We start from the raw sequence: 23,703 nt of genomic DNA on the forward strand, positions 1-23,703 counted from the left end.
TGTGATCAGGTGTCAATAACATCACTGGAGGAAAAATGTGGCGTTTGATGGCGAGCTGGAGCGTGGGAAAGGGGACATTTAGAGGAAAATGACACGTATTGCTTCTGTTTTTCGGCCGGCACCAGCTCGTTAACTGGTGTTGTTCTTTTTGAGGGTCATTTTGTGTCGTTCTGGTATCAGTATCATCCCAAATCTCTTTGGGCTGGGTCAGTCTGTTCTTGGGTCCCTTTCAGATCTGGTCTCTTATTTTTTATTTTTAGGATTTTTAGGTTCAGGTAGCTTTCCACGAGTTCATTTTGGACTTTGGACCTTTTCTGGATTTTACTTGACTGAATTAAAGATTGGTGGCTCATTTGAGGGCATTAGATGATATTCTACTATACTTAATTCATGTTAAAATGACACGCATGTTTTTAGCACTAAGCAAAAAGTCGGAAGGCCATGGGTGCGAGTCTGAAACCTGTAGAAAGTAAAGAGCAGCGAGAGCTGCTGTGAGAAGTCGTTCATCGTTTCTAAACCCGACACAAACTTCCCAAAACCATCTCAACGCCATCTTTGTGTACAGTGACGCGATAATTAGTGGGTTGAAATAGCGCCTTGGCAAGTGACTTACAAGTGATCGTAAAATACTTAGTAATTTACTCCCTCTTTAAACGTGGCGACATCCCATATTTGAGGTGGAGGAAGAGGTTTTATCGGCATCGCCACTCTTCTTGGGCCCTTTCAGCGTGGCAAAAAAAAAAGAAGCCGTATGATTTATTCTGTTTTTGTTTTTTTAAACCCTAAAACTGTTCATGACACAAGAAGGTACACATAGTCGAGAGCAGGTCGCCAGATTCCAATAGAGACACCGTAAAACATTCAGACCTTTTTGGGGTAATTTGATCTCTAATAACACCTGGCTGTCATGTTGTGGAGGAAACTGGAGCAGGCGGTGGAAATAAACACAAACAAGGTGAAGTGTGACCGACTGTGGTTCCGCCGCCTGGAAACGAAAAAAAAAACCCAACGATTTGCAATAAAGATCGAGCTCGGTAGCCATGAATGTTTTCTAGCACTCTTTACATTTTGAGGGCGTAAGTCCACTCGTGCGCTCTTAAAAACCTCTAAACGTCGCCTCTCCCATGGTTCTGAAGTACTGAATACACTTTACCGTAACTTTACACATTTAACTTGTCTGCCGGGCATGTTTATTTATTAAAAACACATCCATCACAAAAAACGAAACGTCTTTCAGCTGCAATGGTTTCTGAATGAAAACAAAGCTTGGGCGCGCGAGCGGTCGACAGGTGTCGCCTCGCCGCGCTTTTATGATTCACGTTTATGATGGACGTCGGTCCAAGAAAGTAAACAAACTTTAAACTCCTCCCCCCCCCCCCCCCCCCCCCCCCGCAGCTCGAGGACGGTGTCACGCTTTCGACTCCCGTTGAACCCGGAACGAGACGGCCGGCGGTTCCTCTGCTTTCCACGAGCGAGCGCGTCATCCGTCGTCATCGTTTCTGCATTCGACTCGCCGTGTGCGCGTGTCAATGGAGAATATACAGAACTCAGAAGAAGGAAAGTGACATTTCATACCAGGTTAGAAGAGGAAGAAAACATAAACTGGCGGATCAGTCGTGCAAATGAATTGGACATTGGCTGTTCTTGACCTATAAAAAAAAAGGAACATTATAAACATTTAAATGGAACGTGTCGTTTGTGGTTCCCTCTACAAGTTGGCTGTTCTACAAGTTGCCTTTCACCTCCTTCGAGTGGAGGCACTCGTTGATCTACGACCGTTTCTAAGAGCCTCTTCAGCTCCAAAGCTTCTGGGCAACGAGGCCCATGGTCTTCACATCGGAGGCTCCGCAGAGTTTAGAAGAGAAATTGCTCACGGAGCCTGAATTTGTATCTGTTCTCATCTCGGTCCATTTTACTTACACATGCGGTCTGGGACTAATGCAGTCTGCAAGTGTGTGTACGTGTTCAAGGTCAAAAGGTCAGACGACGGAGAGACAGAGAGGAAATTATTTCCAGGCGATATTTTTTTTTTCTTTTACAGAAAGACGAGTTGATAAAATGTCTTCCATAACTCGATAATGAACGTTTTATACTTTTTTAAAAATTAAAATACATCAAGCATATTAAAGATTAGAATATATCACCATATTATAGCTTGGATTACATTTTGAACTTTTGTGTAACCTTTCTTGTTTAATTCCACATTGTGGAGGCCACGACATACTAAAAGCCTCATTTGTAAAGCATCTCTGCATATGTTAACGCTAAAGTTGCTAAAACTGTCACTATATAACATCTGCCTCGTGGGACTACAGATGAAAAATAGCCTCTTGGCTAACTCTGGCACATTTACAGAAATGTTTATATTAATGTGCACTGTCCCTTATCAAATAAACAAATATATATCCTGAGAGTAGTACATATATTCTCTGATAAAATCTGTCTCCTCTGCCTCCTCTTAATGCCTAAAGCATTTGCAGGAATCCACTAAGAAAAACAGCCAATCAGAGCAGAGGAGTCTAAGGCGTTGACAATTGTCAAACTAGGTAGCGATGATTAAATATGCATCTAGATTCTGTTACCATATATACCCTATTTCTCCAATCAAATGTTATCAGAAACATATTTAAGTGTGCTGTTCATCTGTGGAACGAGGATGTTTGTGACCCGGACACCATGTTGAAAACAGTCGAGCCAAAACCAAGCACCGTCCTCGCTCTCGAGGAACGACAATTCTCCCAAAAATGTCTGTTTGTTGTCACTTTACAAAGTCGTGCATCTTACTATTTCACTTAAGAATTAAGCCATCCTTTCAAGGGACTACACAGACGCATCAGATACAAAGTATCTTCAAGCTATTATCTGGTACAGGGCATCACATGGTGACATTTATGCTATAAACTATATACATGGTCCCTTTTTAAATAAAATACAAATATTTAATGAGAAATGAAGCGACCGATTGAATATGGTTTTGAGAATCACTTCGTTGGAATCAACAGCGTGGTGTTGTTGGTGATTGCTAATAAGCGCTTGTCACGAGTAGCTAGGAGAACTAATAAAGTTCCCCCAGGAAGCTTGGATTTTGAGAAGTGTAAAAAGTATTTGTCGCTCAAACAGTTCACGGTCTGTTCCTGCGAAAGGAACGATGATTAGAACCGGGACTGCAGATAAATTATCACGAGGGAAGCTTTGTGTGGAACATCTTCTTTAAAGTCTCCCAGTATATGTATAGCTTATGGACATGCCGTCCGTCGACGAGTTATTATCCCAACTCATGTCAGAGCATCTGCAGGAGAGATGCATTTGTTGCTAAGCAACAGCTAAAGCTGGCAGTATGCTCGCTGCAGTTATGTTGAAAAAAATTGGTGGACTTTAAGCTTTGGGCACTTTTTAGTTTGACATATAGTATAAAATGTAGTCGAGGTCTCATGGTGTACGGCGAGTGCCCGAGTAGTTCTATTATATCTGCAGTTTAGAAACACCCTGCATTAAAGAAGGAAGTCAGACCGAGATACATTTTTCATTTTCATCATTGCGCACGTTATGCACTGAAATTCACAAACGATTCACATTTTCGATTTATTTCTTCTATCGCGCCACTGGCAAAATACGAATTCAACATTCTGTGACATATTCCTCACAGAGTTTAGTTGAAGTTTCCCTGTTGACGTCGATACACGCGTATCAAAAGATTACACTTTTTTTAATAATAATTTTAGAAGATAATAAGCGCAGAAACAGACAAGAAAAACGAGCCTGTGTTTGAGCGAGGTAAATAGCTTTGTTTTGCAGCAAATGTTTTCATGGAGGAGGGGTTGAAGAGGAGGAGAGGAGAGGAGTGGGGGGGGGAATCAAACTGATATTTAGCCCCTACTGGCTTTTTTTTATGCTTTTGTTTTATGCAAGGCTCTTTTTACCACATGGTAGTGACAGATTGTTTGAGCTGAAAGGAAAAGCCATTCGAAGCTAATTAAGCAGCCATTCCAGGCACTATTCGCAGGCAGGAGGGAGAGTAGCACAGGCATTTGTCAGCGCCGTACCCAACGTGGGTTTAATTGACAACCCTGCCTCTTGACTGACAGCTTTTCCACCCCTTGGCCAATCGTATGCCGCGCAGGAAGACAGCCGCGACTTCATTGGCTGCAGAGCGGCGAAGAGGTAGGAAGCGGACCCACGTGGGGGCCGGGCTCTGTGAGCAACGCTCGATAGGCTGATATCCTCACGCGCAGACGTGTTGTAGCCTACCTAGTGCTGCTGATAGAGAAGCTTGTAGATGCTTGAGGTCTCGTTAGAAATAGGTCGATCAATTGAAGTCACTCAAAGGACACTGCTGTAGATTAAGCGGCGTTCACGTCCTCTACACACTTCGGGTCTTGAATGAAATTCTATGAGCTTCTACCTTTCTTGGAATAGTAAAAAAAAAAGACTTATTTCTATTTTTCATGGCTTCTCTGCCTTCTGCTTCCAGACTTAAGACTGTTGTTCAGGGTCTGACTTGCAATTGTTCACATCGCACATACTACATTTACGGCCCATTGCTGTTTTTTATTATTTTATTTTTTAAAGAGGGATAACATTCTGTATTTGATTAGCAGGGTTATTTCCTGTTTCCACCAACACAAAGTCTCCCAATCGGCATCGGTTTCTCCGCGATAAAACTCGAAGGTAAAACCCGCACAATGTGAAGCGCACTAATATATAAATCATTGCCTTTTGTTTTGAACAAGTTGTTGAAAGCGCCGAATGTCACTACAAATTCAAAATGGCGACGACGGTGAGGTCACATATCGAGGGGCCCTATCAGAACGCCCGCGCGCTGAACAACCCCCACGTGGGGTACACCGCTCTCTGATTGGCCACCGACGCTAAACTCCTTCGGAGAACCCCATTGGTCAGAGCACGGCCCTCTCTCGGCAGTCGGTTCCTCGTGTCAGTGCACAGTCTGTGTGTGGTACAGCGCGCGGCGGAGGAACTGGGTATACCCACCAGTAAGCTAGTGGTAGATTTCACAACGGCCGACATTTTCAGAAGAAGTAACCCGTTTATTCGCCACACCAACAAAAAAAGAAGAAGAATAGAACAAATCTTTGGATTTACAGGAAGACTCGCGTCCTACTTCTGGATCTAATACTCTTTGAGGTCGTATGCGGGCGACAACTAGTCCCGATCGAGGGGTTTCCGACGTCCGACCGGACGGAGAGACGCTCTCCGCCTCGGGTTCACCGGGGTTTTAAAGCACTCTCCAGGGGCGAAGAAGTGTTAGAAAAATACAAAACGGCGACGGACATTTCCTGCCGTTATCGTTCTGTGGTGACGGTTACACGTGAAGGATATTAAGCTTTTTGTTTTCTGGATACTATTTTTTTTTTTTTACCTGTGAAGAAGAGAGAGAGAGGGGAGGAATCAACCCAGACAAAGGTAAAAAAAAAAAAGGGCGACATGAGGAGAGCCGCTAACAAGACGGGTTGTGGCTTCATGGCAGCAGCGCCGTGTGTTTTCTGATTATTACGTTTTTCTCGCCCGGACCGTCGGAACAACCCCGGTGTGTGTGTGTGCGTGTGTGCGTGCGTGCGCGTGTGTGTGGTGTGTGTGTGTTCTTGTTCCCTTTGTGGAAGTCAACTCGTTACATTCACGAGAATTACAAAAGCCTCGTGATGTCGAGGTCGTGATCAAAAAGTATGAACTTTGGGATTTATTTGACAGGTTTCCATGTTTTTAATGCAAACCGTGGGCGACACATGTATGTATTTTTTGACACAAAATATGAAATGTATATGAAATGCCTTTTAAAAAAATTTTTTTTATAAAAGAGTATTAAAAAAAAAAAAAGAAGCATTGTCATTTTCTCAAGGAGTAGATTACAAACCAGTCCATTAAGTTCACAATGAAGCTTTAAACTCTCTCGTCGATTTACTACCGAACTGGGCTGCGGTCGCTCGCTGCGAAAGTGATTCAGCTCCTCAGCTGTACCTCGTTTTGTGTTTTGTAGGTACAAAGAAGAGGCCGACGAGGGGGGGGGGGATACATCCAGCGGTCGGGCTCCGAGAGTGCGACTCGCAGCCGAGGAACAGGGCTTTGTCCGCCGCCATCCTGCGTACAGAGGGGAGGGGGTGGCGGTGATTTACCGCACCTTCACCGGGATTAAGGAAGCAAAGGAGAGGAGGAAGAAGAAGAAAAAAAGAGCCGAATTCACTCGTGCACAAGGACGCGACATGTATCCACAAGGCCGGCATCCGGTAAGTAGCCGCCTTTTGTCACTATTTAGTAAATTGATGCACATTCGCCGCCCTTCAAAGTAGCCTAATTAGCTCGTCAGAGTGGAGCTGCTGATCCACACCTTACTATTTATGGTCTGCATCGGTGCCGCTGAGCTGCTTCACTCTGGCAGCAGAGGAGCTCGTGTGTGTTGGCGAGCAGATGAGAGGTTTTGGTTGAACCCGGGGGGGGACGTAGATCACCACCTCCCCGCTGTAATCTGACTTCATGTCTCACTACATGTTTGTTAGTTACATTTAGCTTAAAATCCCACATCTTTTATTGTGTTTTTTTTCTCCCCCACACCACCCCCTCTCTCTTCATCCTCTGCCCACCATGTACCGTCACTTTGAGGACAAATGAAGCGACCCTCCTGTCTCTGAACATGTTGTTGTGTGAAAGCGGTTCTTGGGGAATGTGATAACAAACCATCAAAAGAGGAAGACAAAACAAAGCCACAGTTCACCAAGAAAAAAAAAAATGAGGCTATTGTCTCGACTGTGATGGCGTTATTTACACCTGTGGTATCTTCTCCCTTTGCATTTTTCAGGCACCTCACCAGCCAGGGCAGCCTGGCTTCAAGTTCACTGTGGCGGAGTCCTGTGATAGGATCAAAGACGAATTTCAGTTCCTGCAGGCTCAGTACCACAGGTAATGACTAGCCTACTGCAAACGGGGTTGGCTTCCTGGAAATGGACGGAAGAGGAGTCTTCTGTCCTGTTCCAATTTGTTTTGCTTCCTGCCTGTCTACATTTGCTTTGCTTAAATACCCCAAATCAAGAATGTGCTTTAATGAATGTCAAACCTACAAAGACAACTTTTATTGCTCTCTTCTCTTCCTAAAGTCTGAAAGTGGAGTACGATAAACTGGCCAATGAAAAGACGGAGATGCAGCGTCACTATGTCATGGTAAGAGCAGTCGCCGTGAAGCCATGAATCTGATTTACGGCCGTATCCTCCCTTAAGCCTCAGGTGAACGGTCACAGGTGCTGCAGCCCGGCTGCTTTGCGGAGGCCACGTTAGCATTTGCTCAAGCTCAGTATTGTTGACTCACTTCTGTTTTCATTGGATAAGACGGCGCAGGTGGGATGTGTGGAGGGGGGTTGTGGACGCTCTAGCAGGGGTTAAATGTCCAACTATTGATTGTGAGGTGTGACGACCCTCCTCTTTTGGCTCTGGGGTCCTCTTTATGACCCTCCACTACCCCTCCCTAACACACCCAACCTGACCCACTGGGGGTTAATGACTGGTCTGCTGGCGTTGTGTGTAAATCAGAGGGTTTTCCTGTATTTTTATTTTACTTCTTAACTCACCCAAGTTAAACCGTGGGGTCATTCAGACACTTGTGACACACCCACGGGTTTCTCGCCTTTGGGGAGAACAACTGTAAAGATAAAAGACTTTGTGTGTGTGTGTGTGTGTGGGGGGGGGGGATTTTCATTAGAACCAACATCCCAAAATAAAGTGGGTTTTTTCCCCACTACTTGGTATCACAATATGGGAAATGTATGCAAAATCTCAGAGGATAATCAAATAGTTCGGTTCAATGAACTACACGTGTTCCACTGTTTTGCATCTCGTGCTGTACTTGTGGAACTCAAAACGGGTAAGATGGCGTTGTGACGTCTTAGTCTAGTTTTTTGGGAATAATCACAAGTGAATCGACCATTGTTTTAAGGTCATTTTTAAAGCTAATATGGTTGCTTGCTTTCTATTGAGCTGTGAAGAGGTGACATTTAAAACGTCTCTCAAATTGTATCTGTTGGTGGGCTAACAATCTTGTGGCAATCGTCGGCAGATAATGTTGTTTTCGATGATGTTGTTGGCGTTCTGCTGTGTTTCTGAAGCCACAGACGGGCAGTGAGAACAGCGGCCACTCATCTGTCGGCTGTGGAAGCTGTCAACTTCTTTTGTTAAATGTCGGTGTGTTTTTAATAACTCGCCCCTCGGACAACGAGTCTTCAGCCTGTCTATTTTATTGTTTGGGTACTTTTTTTTTAAGAGGAAGGATAAAAGTGTCATACCAGTCAAACACCATTTTCTTTTACAGCTCTGTTGCACTAACGCATTGTCTGTTCCTCATTAGAGAAAAGTCACAAGTAACTTGGGTTTCCTATTTTGTTCACAATGAGAAGCATGCCTGGCCTCCATTGTACAAAAGGGAATGCGTCATTGAAAAATATTTTAAACAATGTTTTTGTTGGCCAGCGTTACTGTGTATTCATGTTTTCTCTCCTCTGTTTCACAGTACTACGAGATGTCCTATGGGCTCAACATTGAGATGCACAAACAGGTATGTAGCCATATCAGGGATAATCTGTATGCAGCCAAAACATTGCTGTGGTTTCCCCCTAGTGATTATGGAATACAAACACACACGCATACCTGACCATACGCTCTACCCTCATCCTTAAATGACTTTAAGAGGCATACACATGCTGGCTTCCTGTAGTGAAAATGCTGACAGGCTAAACAACACGAAGGGCACGCTGCCTGATGGGGATGGTTTGATAAGATTAAAGTGAAGTATTTGGCAGACTGTCTGAGAGGGTGTTTTTTTGTGTTGTGTGTGTGTGTGTGTGTGTGTGTGTGTGTGTGTGTGTGTGTGTGTGTGTGCGCGCGCGCACATATGCCTGCATTATTCTGTGTCTGCCTCCCCAGTGCCAGCTGGGCTAAAAGCTCATTAGTTCAGCTGCCACACGGCACTGGGCATCATGCTGCAGTGGAAAGACTGTTACAGATGAATAGGGCAAAGATATCTGCAGTTTCCTTGACACCACCCAAGGAGCTGTTTCAGTATTCTGGAGGCATGAAGGGAATGGGGGGGGGGGGGGAGATATGTTTAAATCCTCTCAGCATTGGAAATGGTGACCGCTTCACAGCAGGCTTCTTTGTTGGTTGGTTTCCAGTTGATCTTGGGTGCCTAGCGTCTTAATGTCTTCCAGCACTGTACGAGATAAGTGTTCTCACTGAGTGCACATTTTTTGTAGCGCTAAAACAATTAATGGAGGAACAAATAGACAATTATTCACTCAGAGATTTGCTGCAATTCTGTGTTTTTATTGTAAATTGGATATCTCTCTGGGACCTCTGGGGGCGTTTTATGGACTAAACAATCAATCAGAAATCAATAAATGACTGATGATGACGACAATGGTTGTTAGTTGCGGTTTGCTTTGAATCAGAAAGCGGGTATAGTTTCTCTCCTAGAGTCTGGAGGTGTGAATTCTAGCGTTCCGTGTGAAGCGAGTCGATGTGTCCACTTGATAAGGAGTGTGCCGTCTGGCTGCTTAACTCTGGGTGCTGTTTGGATAAGACAGCTGCTACCGCAGACACCACAGTCCTGGATCCTCTATACAAGTCAGATTACACCTGTAAACAACAGTGTTTAGCTAAAGATCTGACCCAAGGCCTTTTAGTCAGCCGTGTTGAACCCACATTTTCTTTTCTATTAACAGACATTAGCATAATCTTTTATTCAGTTCACTTGAAAAGAGGAGTACAGATTACAGTTATCTTGAGATGCCCCTCTTTTTGAAATCTTTTTACACTTACATTTCCATTTTCTCTTGATTTCTGTGTCGCCTTCTGTTTCCCTCGGTCACCTTTCGCCTCCTCCATTCTCCTTTTCAACCCCCTCCTCGTGCCCTCATGTCTTTTCCTTGCTCCTCTCTGTACCCCTGCCCCAACGATGTGATGTGAAGGATGGCCCCTGTGTCATTAGCTGTGTGATATGATGTATGAGAGTTGGAGTCTGTCAGAGGGGGTGGGTTGGGGGAGGGGGAGGAGGCTTCATGGGCCCTCAGATCCTGAAGGTTAATGGCATCAGTGAGAGGGTAGCCCAGTCGGAGCAGCAGCACTCTGCACAATTCATCAGGTGTAGACGTGTGTGTGTGTGTGCGCACTAACTAGCTGTTGGAGCCCCGCCCCCCTCCCTGTTCTTGTGCGTTGTCTGTCAGCCACTTATCACCAACAAGGAGGTTGCAGGCTGGGGGTGGAGCTGGTTGTTGTGGGTGGATGCTGGTGGCAGTGGACAAAACAAAGGGGGGGGGATGGAGACAGGAAAGGAGTGAGAGGCTTCAGGATAAATGGGTTAATCGACTGGTCCTCTCCTGTGCATCTCCTTTGTTTATCAATAAGCCCGGTGGAGTCGATGGAGCACTCTGAATAATGCATGATTCCTGCCACCTCCCGCCCCATCTCTCCCTTCTCCCCTCCCCGGTGAGTGAGTGAGTGAGTGTTTGTGATGACATCAGCGAGAGCTAAACAGGCAGCTCTTAGCTGTCCCTGTTATTGGTAGGGAGGGAGGGAGTGAGGCTGGATTATTGGATGCAGGCAGGCTCATTACTCCGCTTGTGTAGAAGATTTAGTGCAGTGTGAAAAAAAGACATGATAAACTCACTTTGTGTTATCGCTGCAAAGCTGGATTGAAGAAGAAAAAAGAGCAGGGGAATGGGCACAAGCCACACACGTAGAAATAAATACTTGTATCCCTTACATGGTAACGGTCGTTGTGTCTTTACATACAAACACACACACACACACACACACACCCAACACACTGTAATTGAAGTTCCAACAGACACGCAGCTTTCCCGATGCCGAGCTGGATGGTTGCTAGCGAAGGGATCTGTGCGGTTGCTGGGGGGTAATTTGTTTTGACAGTGTCTCTTATGATGGCAAAGAGTGCAGGGTGGAGGTAATCACCCTCGCTTGCTGTCAATAAGTGATTTTAATTAGCGCAGCTCATTAGGCTGCCTCAGCAACATGCCCTGCTGACTCTGTGGCGTGCGTTTCGTTTGTTTTTTTTCACTACCGCCGTTCTGTTTCGGTCCGTGTTTATCTCTTGTACATTTTGATTTTCAGTTCTCTCTTTTTGGTAAATTGAAAGCAAAAGGAATCGACGGTTTCTACGCCGCGCCATTGTATTCGGCTGCCGACTTTAGTTGCACCTCAGGGAGCCATTTTGTGTAGTATGCATGTATCCTTTTTCCTCACTTGTTGAGTGACTGAGGGAAGCGGGGAAAGTGCTTTATCAAGGAGTGTCATGTCAGTTTCCTGGATGGAGGAAGAGCATGAAAAGAGGAGCAGAGGGAGGGAGAAAAGGATCTTGTGCAAATGAATAATTTATAGAGGATTCCTGGAATTGTTTGCCAAGGTGATGATGGCCGACCTGTCTCTAAGCCAAAACAAACTGACTACGAGAACACACACACACACTCTCGCTCTCGGGAGCTTGACGAGGTTATTGGAGGCTGTGAGACATGCTTTATTTTGATAGCCAGGCTAGAAGGCTGGTACAACAGTGTAACACAATTAGTGTGTGTGTGTACTCAACCAGTTGTTAGTCTTGATGTAGTTAAATGGAAGGAAAGACGTCTGTACACGTGAAGTGCATAATTCAGAATAAAATCTATGAAAAATATTGTTCACATGGCGATTTTTGAAATCCGGTGTAACCTGTTGGGAAAACTACTTATTTCCACATGCGTCACTGCAGAAAAGGACATCAGTTTATTGTGTATGAGCTAAAAATAGAATGACATGCACATGCAAAATATTCTTCATGCATTTGTAATGAACAAGATACCTCTAAGTGCCTCTTTCTTCCTGTCGCTCCCCCCCCCCCCCCCCCCCAAAAAACCCACTACCACCACTACCATCATATGCCACTTGGTTACTTCGCCAATTGAATCCTCGTCAGAGACTCTGCTCTCCACTTGGGAGCTAATGCCTGAAGCGACAAACACCCAAATGGCTTTCAATGCTCCATTGACGGAGGGGCTGCAGCGGAGAGGGAGCCTCTCCAGGCTCTGGTGCTACTAGACAACCCTGAGTACCTGTAATTGTGGAGCTGCAGTGAAAAGCTTCTGCAGGCTCAAAGGCTTCGGTTTTCAGTGGCTTTAAGTGATGATAAACTCTTTCCAGTGCCCTTCTCCACCACTAAAAGCACTGTGGAAAAATAGTGCCTCCGAAGTGAAGCGGGAGTAATGCAAGAGTGCTGCGTGTCAATGGATTTGATGTGTTATGAGTATTTCTTTTTCTCTCCCTCTCTGCCAAATGTCTGTGAAAAAGTCGTGTAAATAAGCCATGCGCCCATTTGCCCTCGCTAACATGTGTGAACTCTTGTCTGAACAGAGCGGGGCGGCGAGATGAAGCTGATAGAGGCGGCGATTCGTTTCACTGCGTCTCCAGTTGATGCGCGAGTCATGCCCTCCTCAAAGTGTAGCTGTAAAATGCACGCCGTCAATAATGAGGCCACAAAAAGAAAAAAATTGATGCTTAGGAAGTCTGTTCCATTGTTTTTTTATTTCCTGGCTCCAAAGTCATATTTTGACAAATTTCAGAGGAAGTCGAGGGTTCTGGAACATTTAACCTTTAAAAAAAAAAAAAATAACAACGGGAACGCTCTCCGCTCTCAAAGTATCTGGTGCGCCAGCTGGCATTTTATATTGAACCTCTACTACAGAAACCTGTGTTTGTGTTTTTAGCACATCCCACTAAACAATGCAGCAAAAAACAAAAGCAGAGTGCACCTGAATCCCATGAATGTTTTAAGCTTCCAATGGAGGCCCTGGAGTGGTGATTTTTCTATGATCAAATGGATGCCTTTCTTTGGGAATCCGTTTGCGGTGAGGGTTTGTAAATGTTGCTGCTCTAATAGCCGAGTGTATCAGCATACCGCTGTTTCCTACAAGCCCCATGCTGCTCCCCTTGCAGCCATTTCCAGAGAAGTGGTGTGATACTGAAACACTCTAATCCTACTGTGTGTCATTGTATCCAGCCCCCGCTAATGATGATGGTTTATGAGTCTCCATAGAGCTTCCTCTTTCTCTGTCAGCCACCCCCACCGCCCCTCCCCCCCCACTCCCAGTTATCCCTCATTAATTTCCCGTGCCGAGAGAGAGAGAGAGAGAGAGAGAGAGAGAGAGAGAGAGAGAGAGAGAGAGAGAGAGAGAGAGAGAGAGAGAGAGAGAGAGAGAGAGAGAGAGAGAGAGAGAGAGAGAGAGAGAGAGAGAGAGAGAGAGAGAGAGAGAGAGAGAGAGAGAGAGAGAGAGAGAGAGAGAGAGAGAGAGAGAGAGAGAGAGAGAGAGAGAGAGAGAGAGAGAGAGAGAGAGAGAGAGAGAGAGAGAGAGAGAGAGAGAGAGAGAGAGAGAGAGAGAGAGAGAGAGAGAGAGAGAGAGAGAGAGAGAGAGAGAGAGAGAGAGAGAGAGAGAGAGAGAGAGAGAGAGAGAGAGAGAGAGAGAGAGAGAGAGAGAGAGAGAGAGAGAGAGAGAGAGAGAGAGAGAGAGAGAGAGAGAGAGAGAGAGAGAGAGAGAGAGAGAGAGAGAGAGAGAGAGAGAGAGAGGAGAGAGAGAGAGAGAGAGAGAGAGAGAGAGAGAGAGAGAGAGAGAGAGAGAGAGAGAGAGAGAGAGAGAGAGAGAGAGAGAGAGAACAGTGCGTCTAAGGTCACGCAGGAGGTTGTGAGATAATTCCTGACAGGCCAGCAAAGGCCCGTCCCCTCCTCTTCTCTCTCCTTCTTTTTTCCCCGTCTACCCGCCTCCAAAATGAAAAGGGTAACACACAGAGAGCTGTGCAAAAGGCCACCGGCACCTCCTGTCCCCTTTTTCCACTTTCTCCTCCCCTCACCCTTTCACAGTCAAACAAGGTTAAGGGAGAAAATGAGTGGAATGCAGCAGCGTATAAAACGGCGGGAAGGACCTCTTCAGGACCCCCCCCCCCACCATACCACCCCACACACACCTGCTGGGCCTCCACCCATAATCTCTCAGAATCAATTAGTTCCCCTCCCCCGGTTCAGTCAAACTATATTACCTTAGCGTCAAATCAGACTCTCTCTTCAGTGTTCATCTCCCCCTCGCCCTCCCTTTCGCCTTTTATTATGCTTTCTCCTTTTGTGTTCCTCTCCTTCCCCTCCTCTTTCTGGGGAAAGTACAGATTAAAAAAAAAAAGGAAATGGGTTTTGGGCAAAATGTCTTGGGACATTCGAGTGCGGTAGGCGGGCAGCGCGTCCATTTGTCCAAATGTAGCGCTGTAAAGTGCTCTTTGTGCGTCGAGTCCTGCAGTATCGTCTTACTCTCCCAGATAATATTCTGTGGTCGATACCAAAGATGCCTCTGATAGATAGAACCGGAGAGTTAACCAGTCTGCCCCGCCCTTCTCCATGGGCCATAATTATGAAGTATGGACCTCATTACGGTCTCTCCAGCCAGATGTTATTAGCATATTTCAGCCTCATAATGAAATAAGGCCCGAGTCTAATGGAGGCCGGAGAGAGGGGGAAGTACATTTGTTCTAAGGCGGTCCCAATTTAGTTAAGAAAGGGTCTGTCCAGATGGATGCTGCAAGTGTGTGTGTGTGTGTGTCCACAAATGCACAGCGTTTTGTTTTAAAGGTAGTTAAAGCTTGTAGTGTTGCCTGTACAGAAACTATCACTGTATCATTTTCTCTCTCTCTTCCCCAACAGACTGAGATCGCCAAACGTCTCAATGCAATTCTGGCTCAGATCATGCCGTTCTTATCACAAGAGGTGAGTGTCACTCCAGCTCGCTGCATTTTAAGAGCGAGAATAATTTTTTTTATTGATTAACTGCACGGGAAACTGTGAGGCCGACGATTGGGCAGAGACCCCCTTTTTTTAAGCAATTCTTTGAATTTTAAATTGTGGCAGCACAACCCCTTCAAAATAATGCAGCGCAATCATAAATGAAATAAAGACGAGTATTTGTGCTGCTCTGCAATGTAAGGCTTTATAAACATGCAAGGAACTTTATCAAGTAGGAAACTAAAATGTCCCGATCTGACTCGAGATGTCAGTTTTTTTTAATTAATTTCTTACGGTAAGAAATGAGTCCAGCTGCTGAAAACACCCACATGGATGTAAATCCCGCCTCAGGGATACACAAACACTGTTACACAACACTGTTGCAGCAAGTTTGCGCTTTATTGGTTGATATATCCTTGATTAAATTCTTCACAGTGATTGATGGAGCCTTGGTTCATCTTTAACACCCCTCTTAAATCCCATTGAACAATACGACGAGTCTTTACAGGTCTGCTTTGACTTTGAGTAGGATTAAATTACTTTTGTGCATTATCGAGCACATTCCCCCCCCCCTCCCTCTCCTCCTCCCCTTCAGCTAAAAGAGCTAGGTGAACCGTCAGTCCAGGCCTGCATATGTGCTAATGAATTCTTCATTAGGAATCTAATCTGTGTTTCTGTGTCCTGCAGCATCAACAGCAGGTGGCTCAGGCTGTTGAACGGGCCAAGCAGGTCACGATGACTGAGCTGAATGCGATCATCGGGGTACGTGGACTTCCCAATCTGCCTCTCACTGTGTGTATACCCCCTTTTCTTACTTCATTTGACCCGAGTCCGGGGGCAAAACTGCACGCATAGGAGGGCCGGGCGCTCCACCATGGACAAATCTGCTATTTAAGTGTGCTACATTAAGCTTACGGGTTTATGCGCCTCAGCTGAAGTGTCGCATGTCAAGGATAACTTGGGAAAGGGTAATGGATTCAGTAGAGAAATGGGGGTGAAAAGGAGTAGCTTAGTGTATTAATCTGTGGCCGCTTTCTTCCTCCCGTCTCTGGCTTTTTTTTGGGCCTGAATACCAACCAGCACACCGCGTCCTCCTCACTTGTGCAGACTTGCCCCCCCGTCTCTAGTGGTTTATTGTGTTTTTTTATTTAAGTTTGCAATGATGCTGTCAATATGGTCTTCACCGGTTGTAATGTCTCTTGATTGTTGGTTAACCATGACCTGTCAGCACGCTGCGTGCAGTTCATAACAGCAGCTGTGCTCTGATTTCCTTCTCCTCAGGCAGAGTCAAAGAACATCTGATATACAGTAACACGGTCCAGGCTGGGATCAGATTATGGTGTTTCTCTGATTTCACTTTGGCTGCACTTAAAAGGTTTCAGCTAACGGGCTTACCTTTACCTCTGACCCAGCAGCAGGAGGAATTAGAGTGGTCAGGTTGGGACACGCTTTGTGATTGTAACAGATTACAGCAGTGTGCACGTAGCCGGTACCGAACATTTTGTAAAGGTGTAGAGGGCGATGGATTTAGGCTGCAGCCACACAATGTCGGCAGGGAAGGAAGAACTCCCGTCATTCTGACTTCGGAGCGTTCCCGCACTGCTAGCATTGTAGTCACACTATAAATAACAGCCTAAAATGAGCTGCTTTTGTTGTTGCTAGGGCTGTAACCAACCATTATTTTTTTTGCTTTTGATTGATCTGCCAATTATTTTCTTGATTTAATAAATGAATAATTTAGTCTATAAAATGTCAGAAAATAACCCAAAATGCCACAGTTTGTGAAGACCCCGCGGGTGCCGTCTTTAAATTGGTTATTTTGTCCGACCAACAGTCCAAATGGTTAAGTTTATCATCACATGAGACGAATGCATTCAGCCAAGTAGATTCTGTGGGTGTGATGATGATATTGTCTTTTTTATTTCTGTGTAACTTCCAGTGATGTTGGTTTTGTAGCCGAGTGGGAGACGTCGTAGCTGTTAAACTCCCTCGGAGATATCCAGGACTTTTAACGTTATTTTCCCACTCGGCTGCTTGTAATTATGGTCTGAACAGCATGACGTGTACACAACATTATGTCCAGTATTAATGTGTTTCTCAGTATATTTTGGGTACTTTTGGCTTTTTCACTCGGTTGGTTCCCCCCCCCCCCCCCAAACTTTATTTAAATTACATTTTCTTATGTTTGATTCAATTGAGAGCATCTGCAGTGCTCTAAACTTTAATAGAGGAAAGTAAAGCACTTGAAAAAAAAATTGAATTGATCTTTTATTTGTCGCCACAACCCTAAACGCACACTAAAACTGCTCCGGCCAAATGTACTTTTAAGTGATTCGGTCTTCCATCTGCTTTAATTTAAAAAACTATCAGCCTAGCTGCTTTATGATGGCCAGCTTGGACGCAGATGGATAGCTGACCCTTTTGATTAGCCCTCTGTAGTTAGAGGTTAGTCAGCGGTTGGCTAGTCCCACTGGTCGGGGGTCAAGTCTAATGAGAGGCAGATATCGAAATTCGATTAAGGTAAATGAGCCAGGAGCACAACCTCCAGTTTTCAAGGTAATTACTTCCTGTTTCCTTTTTCTTTTTTTTTTTTTTCAACCAGCTCAGTGAAACAACAGGAGTGACCCTGCCATCATTAAGGGTGGGCAGGGCCACACACACACACACACACACACACACACAGGAAAACACACTTTAATTATAGGGGCAAAGACACATGGCAGGTGATCAATCTCCATGTCCCCTCAGTGTCAGAGGGGCGGTGCTGCTGTCGTGTTCTTGTCATTAAAGTGATATTCAGAGAGCAGCTTCCTGCTGCAGCTCCGTCAGAAAATAGGTTTTGAGTCCAGACTCTCAAACACTAACACGCGTTGTGACGCAGTAAATGTGCACGTTGTGTTAAAGTCCCCCAAACACCCAACGGTCTGCTAACCCAGCTGGAGTCGACCGATGGAGCCAATAGGTGGCCACATGGGGACTTCAAGGACACCAACATGGACATTCTTCACCATTTTCAGATTTTTAATACACTTGAAGGTTGAATTTAAAAAAAAATAATATATGCTTTATTAGTTTAAAATGTAGCCTATTTAAAAAAAAAAAAAAATCCTCCTGGATTTCGAAACCAAAGTGAAAGTCCCCCGATCATGTGATGGCTGTCTGACTGCTGGCGTGTAAAAAAAAACCCAAAACAACCACATCAACAACAACAACCCTGTGACTAGTAAACTAGTAGTTAAAGTGTAATCTGATGCTTTTTGTAAATGTTTATTGCTTCCATCATTTTAAACTACACAAACGCACGTCACCTTTTTCGACTTGAGTGGGCAGAACCGTGTGAAGACAAAGATGCAAACTAGTCTCGCCCCATCCTGCAACATGTTTTGCATAAGTTTGGCCCGAGGCGACGTGTGATTTGACGGCGGCGCTTCCTCATGTCGAAACCGCCGCCGCCGCCCGCCTCCTCCGGGATGTTAACCGAGACAAGATTGTACTTTGATACTGTTTAACGAGTCGGTTCTAGGTGGCGTGCTGCTCACCGCCAACCCTTATTCAAATGATGTGGAGCACCCAATGTAAAGTTACTCTGCCTGGTTTCTTTTCTTTCTTTTTTTTTTTGCTAACAGTGATCTCTGTCACAAGTTTGCATGTTTTATTTGCATGTGTATATTTACTTTATTAAAAACGGTCATATTTTCATCCAGTTTGAGTGTGTAGGCTTTTTGTAAAGTAAGAGTGTGCACACGTACACATGGTGTGACTTTTCAGCATCTACACATTACGGTCTGTTCCATGGAGCCATCATATTGGGTGTTTTTTATTAGCAGGCCCTTATTTAATTTAATTTGATATTTAACAATAAGACAATAGTCAGGAATCACCAGCTTTATTTTAAGAGGGAATTGATGATGAATTAAGCTTATTGCGTTATTAAAGTATTGTGTTAAATTGGAGGAAAAGATTAGTTTTAGTTGATAAACAGAGTTGATTCCAATATCCGCTTTTTTTTTTTTTTAAAAACCCACCTACTCAGATCTTTCAAAGAACTATAATAACTATATAACAAAGCTCCAGACTAACTTTATTCACCACCATCCCAAAAACCATCTTCAACTGAGCCGTCCACAATTCTAAATGTTGTTCTTTTACTTTAGTTTTTATAATCTACAGTGGTTATTTGTATAAAACATGTTTTAATTATATATATGAATATAAACGCACCAGAGTGTCAGTCAAAAGTTAGCTGAGCTACATGAATAAGTGTAAAAATAAGTTAGTTACAACCTGCAGTTGTGACACATTGCAAGCTTTATATCTTCCCATGCATCTTCAATCAACATGAGATGTATTTAATATTTCTGATAAGTGAATGATTCAGTGTCATGAATGTGAATATTTGATGGTTTTCGTTACTATTTGGGCATTTTTGGACTGTTGATTGCACAAAACAAGCAACTTGAAGACGTCACCTTTTCACTGTGGAACAATTTTTTTTTACAACATTTTTTATTGTCCTCTTCAGTTTTGTTGCTTGTATCATTTCTGGCTGAATCTCTCCTCTTCCTCTCTCCTTTGACTCAGCAGCAGCAGCCGCCTCATAGTGTCTACCCAGCCTTCATGGTCAGTGTTCAGGTCACCAAACATAGAGACACACTCTGTTTTTACCAAGTGTTTTCAATTGCTTGCTGGCAGTCTAACATGTGTCTTTGTGAAGGGGGGGCCGGTGTGTTTTTCTTCTTTTTCTTGGGGTGTGTTTTGGATATTTTTTGGCATCCTGTCCTCTTTTTCTTTTTTTTTTTGTCCGCCTCTCTCAAGGTGTCTCAGATTTGACGTTATTTCTAGCCTCCAAATTAGCCATTTTCCAGAATCTCAATCCTTTTTTAGCGAAGGAACGCAGTCCGATCTCAGGAAGAGAATACGAGGCGCTGTCGTAAAGCTCGGGATAAGGAGGCAACGCGGCGCTCATTGCCAGACTTATTAAGCCGGTCTGCCAGCTGGTATGTGCTGGTGCTGTTGACGCTGGTTCCACCTGACAGTGCCGTTCTGCAGGGAGCCGGCTTCGCCTAGTTAACTTTAATTGCCTGTTTCCTGTGGAAGTTGCCTGAGCTGTGGCGGCATTTACACATAATGAAAAAAGATAAGTGTGAAAGGAAGCCAGCTCCTTTTTTATCCATGAATATTGAATTGGAAGCAATTTATTTTCTGAATTTCTTTTCTCGCTCTCTCGTTCTCTCACCACGACCCCCCCCCCCACCCTTCCCCCCCCCACCCCCCCCCCCCCCCCCCCCCCCCCCCCCCTCCCTCCTCTCCTCAGCCATAGCTCGTTAATGAGGCTTCTTGATAATGATCCCTGCACGCTTTTCCTCATTAGGCACACTCAATAGGGACGTCCCTGACTCAATCCCTCGCTCTCGCTCTCTTTCATTCTCTTGTTATTTTCTGATTCTGCCTCTCCCTCCTTTTTCTTGTTCAGGCTGCCCCCCCCTTCCCCCTCCCCCTTCTCTCTCCGTTTTTTTTTTTTTTACCCTCTTTCTTTCCCCTCAACAAATAGGCCGCTCGGCACACCAATACAATATCGATTAACAATGCCGCCCTTCAGTTGCTTCTATCCATCGTGCGATTCCAGGTCCAGCGCGACACAACGAGCCGACTGAATAATGGCCAGCTGCTAAATAAAGCTTTAAATGTGGGGAGCCACTAGATATACCCTCGTCTAGTTTCTCCATTTTATGTAATGAATGTATGGATGAGGCTATTGAAGTTCTACCCGGCGAGCAGAATAGCAATCATGTGTTTTTTTTTCCTTTTTCTTTCTTCTTCTTCTTTGGAGAGTCAGTTGATGGATGTGCTAAGTGTTATTTAACCTTGTTTTAAAGCACTTGCTTCCCTCTTGCTTGAGTGGCTCTTTAACTCCTGTCTATCTACTCGCTCCTCTCCGGCTGCCGCTCTCACACAGACATCCGCGGCCTCTTGGGAAGTGTGTGTGTTCTCCACGGTGTCTGTGTTTAACAGCTTTTTGCTGGAGGAGCAGGCGTGTTTGCGCCGTTTTTTTTTCCAGAGCGTTGAAAGGTTTTTGAGGTTTTCAAGTGTAGACCTATTGATTTTTTTTTTTTTTTTTAAGCAACCTAACTATGATTTGAAACGCGCTGGTTTGGGAAAGGGCAACAATAAAAAAATTAAATAAAAAAAAGCTGCTCCGTATCAACGCTGGTGGCATGTTGTTGAGTCACATAAAGGTCTCGTACCGTAAATAAGAAATTCTACACCCTTTTCTTTTTTTTTTTTTAAAAACACTGCAGCAGTGTTTTAATAAGGGAAGTTCATGGTGTGAAAAGAGTCCCCGGTCTGTAAGATGCACCTGGAGGCACTCTCGGCTCACAGCCATTCTGATTTGATTTGTCAATATCGGATATTCTCCGGTTTCAGCTTTTTCTTTTGTTTTTATATCTTTTTTTTGGTGAATAGAATACATTTGTACATTTAGACTGTTGGGTCAAACAAAACCAAATGATGTTAACGCGTCACTTTTGGTTCTGGACTAACAAATTAAATGATGCACAGAAAAGATACATGAAAGTCACCGTTAGTTGCGGCCCTACTTTGCACTGCTTTGAGATGTCATGTGATAAACCGGCTAGATTGTATTTTCTAAGCGGTGGTCTACTTTGAAACAGAATCCATTACTGGTGTTATCCCAGTTAGCCCACACTTTCAGCCAGACGTAAGCGTACTGTACGTCTACAGCTACGAACACAGTCCGTTTCCCCCTCAGACAGCGAATGAGCTGGATCAGCATGTTGGCAGTCACCGTCGGTCTGCTATTATGCATAAATGGTTTGGCCTTGAACTAAATGTTGTCAAAGCCAGCTCTAATGCATGAGTAGAGTGCGGTCATTCACGGTTGCACTGCCCAGCCGACCCACTTGTCCTCTGTCTTGTCTCTCTGCGTTTGTTAACAGCAGCAGCAGCTCCAGGCTCAGCACCTCTCTCACGCCGCCCACGGCCCCCAGGTCCAGCTGCCCCCTCACCCCTCAGGCCTGCAGCCGCCCGGCATGCCCCCCGTGACGGGCGCCGGCGCCGGCCTGCTGGCTCTGGGTGCTCTCGGCAGCCAGGCCCACCTGCCTGTGAAGGATGAGAAGAACCACCACGACCTGGAGCACCGAGGTGAGGATCACTGCCTGACACACACACACACACACACACACACACACACACACACACACACACAGCCTGCAGCATTTTAGCACTGACGGCTGATTGTTTTGGCCAACAACTGCTTTTACCAGCTGGGTATATCCATCACAGAAACATGTTTTCATATCCCAAAGCACTTTTCCAGAAGGTCAGAGGTCAAACATTCTGTCTACTTGACAAACTAAAGGTTTTAGTTTGCGCAGAAAAACCCCCTAAGATGCTCAACAACTTATAATTAATTCCTAAAGTATTAATAAATAATTTAAAAAAAGCTATTAGTTACAATTTCTGAACCCTTTTTATTGAAAGCAGCTCATTAGAAAGTGTTACAGACATGAGAGTAATCTTTTCGCCGTATAATAATTGAATAACTGTTATCTGATACAGAGCGCCGAGTCGCGGTGACACCCATACTAATTTGTGTTCTTGCTTGTCTCCCTCCTGGCCCCTCATCTTTTCACTTGCCTCTGGCCAACTCCCTGAAAGAGCGCGAGTCGAGCACGGTACGTTGACTCTCCTTCTCCTTTGTGTCTGCCGCTCTCCGGCTCCCTGTGTGTGGCGATGAGGTGTGCTTTACGTAGACTTAAGCCCGCTGTTCAATAGAAATCCGTGCTCTCTGTGCAGGAAGACACACATTTGTTGTCCTCTGTGTGGGCGGGCGGGTGTAGAGAAAGGGTGGGGGGTTATAATGAAGTCTGGCCAAATAAGCCAGTGCCATCTAATCCAGGTGGAAAATGACTCCAATCACTGGGCGAGGATTAGTAGAGGGCTAGCTCCTTAAATTTCTGCACAATTAAAAGCGACTTTGACTCTCCCTCCTATTCTTCGCTCGCCACTTTAGAGGATTCACTGTTGCATGTGTCCTGTGCTCTACCTTCCTCTCTTCCTTTTCCCACATATACCTTTTTTCTTATCTCTCATATTTACTTCCCCTCTCCCTGTCTGTCTCTTGCTATCTCTCTATCTCTCTATCTCCCCCTTCTCATGTTAAAGTCCTTGTTTATTGGACTGGCTTAAAGCTCTCAGTTAGCTGGAGCGTAACGCTCTGCTGGATCTGCTCGGCCAGATTGAGTTCCCATTGACTGGCCACCCTGAATGAGACCACTCATGTCTGAAGGGAACCCAAACTCGTCCCCCATCTCGTATGATGGTGACGAGCGGCTGCCAATACGGCCTCACCTGATCTCCTCACCACCCTCCCCCATCTCTTCTTTCCAGTACACCACACACACACACACACACACACACACACACACACACACACACACACGGCGTCTTCCTGTAATGTTGTCTCAGGTCATCTGATACCAGAGTTGGAGGCAACTGCAGGGTTATTGAGTCTTAACAATCCTTTAAAGGTCATGGGCTCAGATGCACAGACGGGCTGTAACGCTGGAGGAGACAGTCAGACGACATCTTCACGCCGAGCCAAGACTCGAACTCGGTGTGTGGCTTTCTTTTTCCCCGGCAGTAGCCGACCAAATTTCCATACTCTGACCTGACAAGAAGGGACGTGAAATTGGCAGAAAGGGTGCCATTAACTGCCCAACCTCAGTGTGTGTGTGTGTGTTTTTTTTATTTTTTATTTATCGGCACTCTACTCGGCTCGGAGCTCTTTTTTTTTTTTTTTTGTACCACTCAAGCGGCGACCTTTTCTCTTCCCGTCATTTGCAGTCAAGAAGTCGGACATCTTCCCTTCTCCCTTC

General features: G+C 45.0%; 1 protein-coding gene across 15 annotated transcripts in view; it reads left to right on the forward strand.

The window, feature by feature from the left end:
- Positions 1-4,928: 4,928 nt before the first annotated feature.
- LOC117728629 (transducin-like enhancer protein 3-B) overlaps positions 4,929-23,703 on the forward strand; it is a 28,763-nt gene continuing 9,988 nt past the window's right edge. The window contains exons 1-10 of one of the 15 annotated variants that reach the window (XM_034529368.1): positions 4,929-5,421; positions 5,993-6,239; positions 6,809-6,909; positions 7,104-7,167; positions 8,507-8,551; positions 14,726-14,788; positions 15,491-15,595; positions 19,385-19,423; positions 21,763-21,967; positions 22,442-22,500. In XM_034529368.1, coding sequence (XP_034385259.1) covers positions 6,216-6,239; positions 6,809-6,909; positions 7,104-7,167; positions 8,507-8,551; positions 14,726-14,788; positions 15,491-15,595; positions 19,385-19,423; positions 21,763-21,967; positions 22,442-22,500 — 705 coding nt within the window. In that variant the 5' untranslated portion in view covers positions 4,929-5,421; positions 5,993-6,215. The remainder of the gene's footprint in view (positions 5,422-5,992; positions 6,240-6,808; positions 6,910-7,103; positions 7,168-8,506; positions 8,552-14,725; positions 14,789-15,490; positions 15,596-19,384; positions 19,424-21,762; positions 21,968-22,441; positions 22,501-23,703) is intronic. The other 14 variants (XM_034529376.1, XM_034529370.1, XM_034529369.1 and 11 more) reach the window with 14 other exon arrangements.

This window comes from Cyclopterus lumpus, chromosome 3 (genome assembly GCF_009769545.1).
Source record: "Cyclopterus lumpus isolate fCycLum1 chromosome 3, fCycLum1.pri, whole genome shotgun sequence".
Lineage (NCBI taxonomy): Eukaryota > Metazoa > Chordata > Actinopteri > Perciformes > Cyclopteridae > Cyclopterus > Cyclopterus lumpus.